We start from the raw sequence: 8,323 nt of genomic DNA, 5'->3' as shown, positions 1-8,323 counted from the left end.
TAAATAAATAAATAAGGCCAGGCACTGTGGCTCATGCCTGTAACCCCAGCATTTTGGGAAGCCAAAGTGGGAGGATTGCTTAAGCCCTGCCCAGAAGTTAGAGACTAGCTTGGGGAACATAGCAAGACTCCATTCCTAAAAAAAAATTCTTTTTAATTAGCTAGGCATGTTGGTGCTTATAGTCTCAGCTACTCAGGAGGCTGAGCTAGGGGAATCACTTGAGCCCAGGAGTTTGAGGCTACAGTGAGATATAATGATGCCACTGCTCTGCAACCCAGGTGACAGGCAAGACCAGCCTCAAAAAAATAAAGAACAGGCTTGGCACCTGTGGCTTAAGCAGCTAAGGTGCCAGCCACATACACCTGAGCTAGCGGGTTTGAATCCAGCCCGGGCCGCCAAACAACAATGACAGCTGCAACCAAAAATTAGCCAGGCATTGTGGCAGGCACCTGTAGTCCCAGTTACTAGGGAGGTAAGAAAATCGCTTAAGCCCAGGAGTTGGAGGTGGCTGTGAGCTGTGATGTCACAGCGCTCTACCCAGGGTGACAGCTGGAGGCTCTGTCTCAAAAAATAAAGAAAGAAAGAATAGGTTTGGCACCCATAGCTCAGTGAGTAGGGCGCCAGCCACATTTAGGCTAGTGGGTTCGAGCCTGGCCCCAGCCCGCTAAACAACAATGACAACTACAATAAAAAAATAGCCAGGCGTTGTGGTGGATGTCTATAGTCCCAGCTATTCAGGAGGCTGAGGCAAAAGAAATGCTTCAACCCAAGAGTTTGAGGTTGCTATGAGCTATGAAGCTACGGCACTCAACTGAAGGTGACAAGTGAGACTCTGTCTTAAAAAAAAACAACCTAAGTATATTCAAAGTATATCCAGCAACCACTTCACTGCAGCTACAGAAAAGCCCCCAGCACCTCTGTGCCCACCTCTACACCAACTCCCTCAGACACAGAGTTCCAGTCACATGACTTTCTGCTCCTCCCTGAGGACATGGACACCACTCAACCACAGGCCTTGCATACCTGCTCTCCTAAACCAGAAACTTTCTCCCTAACTCCTGACTTGGATCCTGACCTTCAAGTTTTTGCTTAAATGTCACATGATGCCTTTTCCTTCCACCCTTAGGTCATACCCACTCCACCCCAGTACATGCTGTTCCTGTCCCCCACTTTTCTTCATGGTACTATGACTTCCTGACACATCGTGTCCATCACTGCTTTAATTTCCCAGAATAGCACTATCAAATGGAATCTTCTGCTATGAAGGAAATGTTTTCTCTGCACTGCCCAATATGGTCGTCACCAGTGTCATGGGCTACTGAGTGTGAACAACACAGACAGTAAAACTGAGGAAATAAATAATTAATTTTTTGTTTGTTTGTTTTTTGTTTTTGAGACAGAGCCTCAAGCTATCCCCCGGGCAGAGTGCCATGGCATTACGCTCACAGCAACCTCCAACTCCTGGGCTCAAGCGAGTCTCCTGCCTCAGCCTCCCAAGTAGCTGGGACTACAGGCGCCCGCCACAACGCCTGGCCATTTTTTGGTTGCAGCCATCATTGTTATTTGGTGGGCCCGGGCTGGGGATTCGAACCCGCCACCTTAGGTGTATGTGGCTGGTGCCTTAGCCGCTTGAGCCACAGGCGCCAAGCCATTAATTTAAATTTAAATTTGCATAGCCACGTGTGATCACTATCTTGGTCCACTCAAGTATGTGGTGAGAGGTCAGGGCAGGAGGAGAAGCTGGTTTCTCTCCTTGCTCTAATCTCCAGCACACAGCAGGGTTTGGTAGCTGAGTTTCCCTCAGAGCATTTGCAGAATGGAACCCAGACATGGGAGCAGAGCTCTGGGCTTCTCCCTACCCTGAGGATCCAGTCCACTCATCCAGCAGCAGTGGGTCTACTCTCAACCTACCTGTGCAGGTGTACCAGGTCTGGATGAGCCCCCAAATGAGAGTGTTACACTTGTCACAGGTCTGCTTGACACTCTTGCTCTTCTCCTTATAGAAGCGGTGATCCAGGAGGACACGGAGGTGGGGCTCATCCTCATTGGGGTCCTGCAGAGGAGAGCCGGGGAGAGTCACAAGCATGCTTCACTGCAGTTCCTGTCCCCTCAAACACAAGCCCCTCAACTTATTTCTTCCAGGTACCATTTGTAGCAGAGTCCATGAGTTTCAGCACAGTGCCAAGACCCCCCTTTCCCTTCTGCAATAAAATAATGGTCAGTCAGGCACGAACCACCAGGGTTACTCACTGCCTTCCCAGCACCTCCACCGCCCAGGTGCTGTCCACCCCTCCCTCCTGCCTGCTGGAAACCCAGAAGATACAGTGTGGGGCCACCTTAGGCTCCCAAGCCAGAGCAACAAGAAAGGATGGCCTAGGGCCCCAACACCATTAGCTGCCCCACCAGCCCTGGACCATCAATGGGATTTTTTACATAAGGAAAATTACACATCTATTTTCTTCTCTTTTTTTTTTTTAGAGACAGTCTTACTTTGTCGCCCTCGGTAGAGTGCCATGGCATCACAGCTCACAGCAACCTCCAGCTCTTGGGCTTAGGTGATTCTCTTGCCTCAGCCTTCCAAGTAGCTGGGACTACAGGAGCCTGCCACAACACCCAGCTATTTTTTTGTTGTAGTTTGGCTGGGGCCAGGTTCAAACCCACCACCCTCAGCATATGGGGCTGGCGCCCTACTCACTGAGCAACAGGCACTGCCCACACATCTATTTTCTTTAAACCACTGTACTTTGGGATATTTTTGTTACCACAAAGATCCCTATTTTCTAATGAATAGTCCACTTTCTGGCTCAGTGCCTATAGCTCAACCGGCTAACGCGCCAGCCACATACACCTAAGGTGGCAGTTTCGAATCCCCAGCCCGGACCTGCCAAACAACAATGATGGCTGCAACCAAAAAATAGCCAGGCGTTGTAGCGGGTGCCTGTAGTCCTAGCTACTTGGGAGGCGGAGGCAGGAGACTCGCTTGAGCCCAGGAGTTGGAGGTTGCTGTGAGCTGTAATGCCAGGACACTCTACCCAGGGGGACAGCTTGAGGCTCTGTCTCAAAAAAAAAAAAAAAATAGTCCACTTTCTAAATTCCCAAGTACTCATGAATCAGTACAGGGGACACAGTGAGCACCAGAGTGAAGAACACAAAGACTTAAGGAATACATTGTGGACATCTGTAGTGTGGGGATTCACGACCATCTTTTTCATTTTTTTTTTTATGTATACATGTGTTTATTAAGTTTCCACTTTTTGCCTCCACAAAATTAAAAAGGCTTAGAATTTAATAACAATGTTTAAGATAAGGACTAGAAACAAAAACCTTATAAAGAACAAACGAAGATAAGTACATTCAGAAAAGAAATCAGATGATTGCTACATCGAAATATTAAGCAATAATAATAATAATACAAAGAAAGTAATAGTCACATTGTCAAATAAGAGTATGCCTATTGGCTCAGCGCCTGTGGTTCAAGTGGCTAAGGTGCCAGTCACGTACACCTAAGGTGGCGGGTTTGAATCCCCAGCCCGGGCCCGCCAAACAACAATGATGGCTGCAACCAAAAAATGGTCGGGCTTTGTGGCGGGCGCCTGTAGTCCCAGCTACTTGGGAGGCTGAGGCGGGAGACTCGCTTGAGCCCAGGAGTTGGAGGTTGCTGTGAGCGTGATGCCACGGCACTCTACCCAGGGGGATAGCTTGAGGCTCCGTCTCAAAAAAAAAAAAAAAGAGTATGTCTATTACAGAATGCTTTGACTCTGAGGTTTAGTATGGAGTCATCAGTTAACTTCTTATTTTTTTCCAAAGTCTCAAAAAATAGACAACTAATATTTATAAATAAAAGTAAAAGATAATTTAAGAAAACAGATCATGCCAAATTACATAGACAATAGAAAAAGAAGAAATACTTCAAAATCATTCTACTTAATCTGGTTACACCTGATATTAAAATTGAAGGAAATAGGGCGGCGCCTGTAGCTCAAAGGAGTAGGGCGTTGGCCTCATATACCAGAGGTGGTGGGTTCAAACCTGGCCCTGGCCAAAAACTGCAAAAAAATAAAAATAAAAATAAAAAAATAATAAAAATTGGAGGAAATACATTATTATAAAGGGGAAATTATAAACATATTCCACTTATAAATGAGGATGTCACCCTCAGTAGAGTACTGTGGCATCACAGCTCACAGCAACCTCAAACTCTTGAGCTTAAGCGATTCTCTTGCCTCAGCCTCCCAAATAGCTAGGACTACAGGTGCCCACCACAATGCCTGGCTATTTTTTGTTGCAGTTCTCATTGTTGTTTTAGCAGGCCCGGGCTAGTATCAAACCTGCCAGCCTTGCTGTATGTGGCTGGTGCCATAACCACTGTGCTAAGGGCCCTGAGCCTCGTGGGTTTTTTTTTTATTTGTTTGTTTTTGGTTTTTTTTGAGACAGTCTCATTATGTTACCTAGGGTAGAGTACCGTGGCATCACAGCTTCCAGCAACCTTCAACTCTTGGGCTTAAACAATTCTCTTGCCTCAGCCTCCCAGTTAGCTGGGACTATGGGTGCCCACCACAATGCCTGACTATTTTTTTTTTAAGTATAGTTGTTTAGCAGGCCTGGGCCAGGCTTGAGCCCACCAGCCCCAGTATATGTGGCTGGCACTATAACCACTGAGCAACGGACACAGAGCCAGACCTTCTTTTTCTTCTTTTTTCTTTTTAGAGAGACAGGGTCTCACCATGTCATCCAGGCTAGAGGGTAGTGCTACAATCACACCTCACTGCCACTGGGAACTTGAGGCCTGGGGGATCCTCCTGCCTTGACTTTAAGCACATGCCCCAACCCTGCCCACTGCCCTCTGTTGTCACCTGGACAGGACCCCTAGGTGTATTCTCACAGCACTTCAGGTTCAGGGTGGGCCTTACTCGACTCACTTGCTTCAGCAGACGGGCACATGACCCAGAACTAAGCGAATCAGTCACTATCATTGGGTCAGAAAGGGGCCCAGGACTGGTCAGTGAGAGTCAGGCCTGAGATTCATGACCACTAGGAAGAGAACGCTCCACATAGCTGGGGCATCTCTGCCACCACACATGGAGCCCAGGGAATGGGTCAGACTCAGAAAGCAGAGTTGAAAGATAGCAGCATCCCTGATAGTGTAGTGTTTTGCAGTTACCAGCAAATACTTTTTTCTTTTTGGTTTAAGCTCCTTAATGTTGAGTTTCTGTCCCTTGCAACCAAGAGGGTCTAGCCTACTTGAGACACAGTCTACAGTACATGGGATACAGGCCCACCTTTCACCCTGTCTCCTGAGTACCTTCCTGCCTCAGTCCCTCAGTGCCTAGAGAGAGACCCACATCTGGGAAGGAGCCAGAGGTGGCCCCAGGTCCTCCCACCTCCCTCCCACGATCTAGCCTCAGTGCAAGGCTTCCTCTGTGGGGGGGTGGGCCAGCACCCACCTTAAGCTCCTGCAGCTTCAGTCGGAGATGGATGAGCCTCACCACAGCATCTTTCTGCTTTTCCGACTGCTCGGGCAGTTCCAGAATGACTCGCTTGCACTCCTCGATTGCCTGCTGCAGCTGTGGGATGTCAGAGGCCAGGAACAGACCCTGCCCAGGGGGTGTTGGGGCAGTCAGTGTACATGCCCAGGCTCCTCCTATTAAGGCCCATCCTCAGAGGCAGACCTCACTCCAACACCCAGGTGAGGAAACAGAAGCCCAGAGGGGCTGAGGACTTGCTAGGGCCTAGGAAAGTTGGTGGCAAGGTGAGGACTCACCTCCAGCTGCCTGTCCCTAGCAGGACCTGTCTACCCACAGGCCTCTGAAGACCTAATGTTTGAAAGAAACTTTTCCAAAGATAAATTTCTTCTTTGAGAAACCCAAGTGCTAGCTGTAGCATAGTGGTTATGGCGCCAGCCACATACACCGAGGGTGGCAGGTTCAAACCCAGCCTGGGCCAGCTAAACAACAATAAATAGCAGGGCGTTGTGGTAGGTGCCTGTAGTCCCAGCTACTTAGGAAGCTAAAGCAAGAAAATCTTTTAAGCCCAAAAGTTTGAGGTTGCTGTGAGCTGTGACGCCATAGCACTCTACTGAGGGTGACATAGTAAGACTCTATCTCAAAAAAAAAAGAAAGAAATCAAAGTGCTTTTTTGATTATACCATTTCACTTACTTCTGAAGAACTTCCTTTTGGGAGCAAGCTGCGAAATGACCCTATTACCATTAAGGGGAGCCAGTGACCTCCAGCTTATCTGCCAAGCCCATGTACTCAGGGCTGCTTCTAACCACTCTAGGGCTCAGAGCCCAACAAGCCCTAGACTCAGATCACTGGGAAGACAGGCTCAGTCTCAGAGCTGGGGGCTCAGGCTGCTATACACTGAGAGATCTAGGCATGGGGGTAACTCTTCCCTTTCCCTTGGATCTCAATCTGTGGCCCAAACGAAGTGCTCAAATGTGTTATAATAAAGATACAAAAGATATATATGAAATAATGTATTTGTATGGGCAAAGTTTAAAGGCCACATACAAAATGAAAAGTGACTTAGAATTGGTAGGGGGGCTTCTGGCTAAATCTTTTAAAATCTAAGTTACTTTTCTTTTTTTGTCGAGACAGAGTTCTACCCTATGCCCCGAGCAGAATTCAATGTCGTCATAGCTCACTGCAACCTCAGTCTTGGGCTGTGGGCATCCTGCTGCTGAAGCTACCGAAGCCACTGGGATTCGTGCCTGGCTGGGTTTTTCAATTTTTTTTTTTTTTATAGAGACAGAGTCTCATTTTATTGCCCTTGGTAGAGTGCCATGGTGTCACACAGCTCACAGCAACCTTCAACCCCTGGGCTTAAGCAATTCTCTTGCCTCAGCCTCCCAAGTAGCTGGGACTACAGGTGCCTGCCACAACACCCAGCTATTTTTTGGTTGTAGTTTGGCCAGGGCCGAGTTTGAACCTGCTACCCCCAATATATGGGGCCAGCTGGCCCCCGGTTTTTCAACTTTTTTCATGAGTTGGGGTCTCACTCTCTCTCAGATAAGCCTCAAACTCCTGAGCTCAAGCAATCCTCCTACCTCAGCCTCCCACAGTGCTGAGATTACAGGCATGAGCCACCATGCCCAGCATAAGTTACATTTTTTTTTTTTTGGGACAGAGCCTCAAGCTGTCACCCTGGGTAGAGTACTGTGGCATCACAGCTCACAGCAACCTCCAACTCCTGGGCTCAAGCGATTCTCCAGCCTCCGCCTCCCAGGTAGCTGGGACTACAGGCGCCTGTCACAACGCCTGGCTATTTTTTGGTTGCAGCCATCATTGTTATTTGGCGGACCTGGGCTGGATTTGAACCCACCAGCTCAGATGTATGTGGCTGGTGCCTTAGCCGCTTGAGCCACAGGTGCCGAGCCCCTAAGTTACATTTTAATGTTACTATAATGCTTCTCTCAAAAGTTAGAAATGGATGGGTGGTGCCTGTGGCTCAGTGGGTAGGGCACGGGCCCATATACCAAGGGTGGCGGGTTCAAACCCGGCCCCGGCCAAACTGCAACAAAAAATAGCCAGGCATTGTGGCAGATGCCTGTAGTCCCAGCTACTCAGGAGACTGAGGCAAGAGAATCGCCTAAGCCCAGGAGTTGGAGGTTGCTGTGAGCTGTGATGCCACAGCAGTCTACTGAGGGCGAAAAAGTGAGACTCTGTCTCAAAAAAAAAAAAAAAAGTTAGAAATGTTTTGCATAAAACTAAAAGGTTTTCAAACTATGTTTTTTAGAGACAGAGTCTTGCTCTCACCCTGGCTTGGAGTATACTGGCATGATTATAGCTCACTGAAGCCTTGAGTTCCTGGGCTCAAAAATCTTCCCGCCTCTGCTTCCTGAGTATCTGGACTACAGGTATGTACTACCAGGTTTGGCTAATTTATTTATTTATGTATTTATTTATGTAGAGATAGGGGTCTCACTATGTTCCTCAGACTTGTCTTAAACTCCTGGCCTCAAGCGATCCACTGCCTCCACCTCTCAAAACAGAAGGATCATAAGCCTGGCCTAATGCATCTGACCAAAACTTATTTTTTTATTTTTTAAAAAAATTACTATGATTCTCCCATCTCCTTTTTTTTTTTCTAAACAAGGTTTCCATAGAATAAAATGCAAACAAACAAGAGTGGCCCTTGGATAAGGACAATCAGGGGCTCCCTTAATTCCCTGCTTGGCCCCCTCCCTCCAGCAGGTCTACAGGGCCATGAGAACCCCAGATGGGATTAACTATCTCAGGAGCACTTGGAGCTCAAGGGACAGGAGTCCCAGCTGTCTCTGTCTGGTCCTCTCATGGGCCACAGGAGCCTTGGCTGTGACAGGC

At 48.0% G+C, this 8,323-nt stretch overlaps 1 protein-coding gene across 1 annotated transcript in view; it reads right to left on the bottom strand.

Annotated features, from left to right (window-relative positions):
- Window positions 1–8,323, bottom strand: part of DEF8 (differentially expressed in FDCP 8 homolog) — a 27,825-nt gene that overhangs the window by 10,808 nt on the left and 8,694 nt on the right. The window contains exons 4-5 of the mRNA XM_012812031.2: window positions 5,445–5,594; window positions 1,912–2,053 (exon numbers count right to left, since the gene is read on the bottom strand). Coding sequence (XP_012667485.1) covers window positions 1,912–2,053; window positions 5,445–5,594 — 292 coding nt within the window. The remainder of the gene's footprint in view (window positions 1–1,911; window positions 2,054–5,444; window positions 5,595–8,323) is intronic.

The sequence above is a fragment of the Otolemur garnettii genome, unplaced genomic scaffold (assembly GCF_000181295.1).
Source record: "Otolemur garnettii isolate 467f Iridium unplaced genomic scaffold, OtoGar3 scaffold00185, whole genome shotgun sequence".
Classification (NCBI taxonomy): Eukaryota; Metazoa; Chordata; class Mammalia; order Primates; family Galagidae; genus Otolemur; species Otolemur garnettii.
This window is presented reverse-complemented; position numbering and strand designations above follow the sequence as displayed.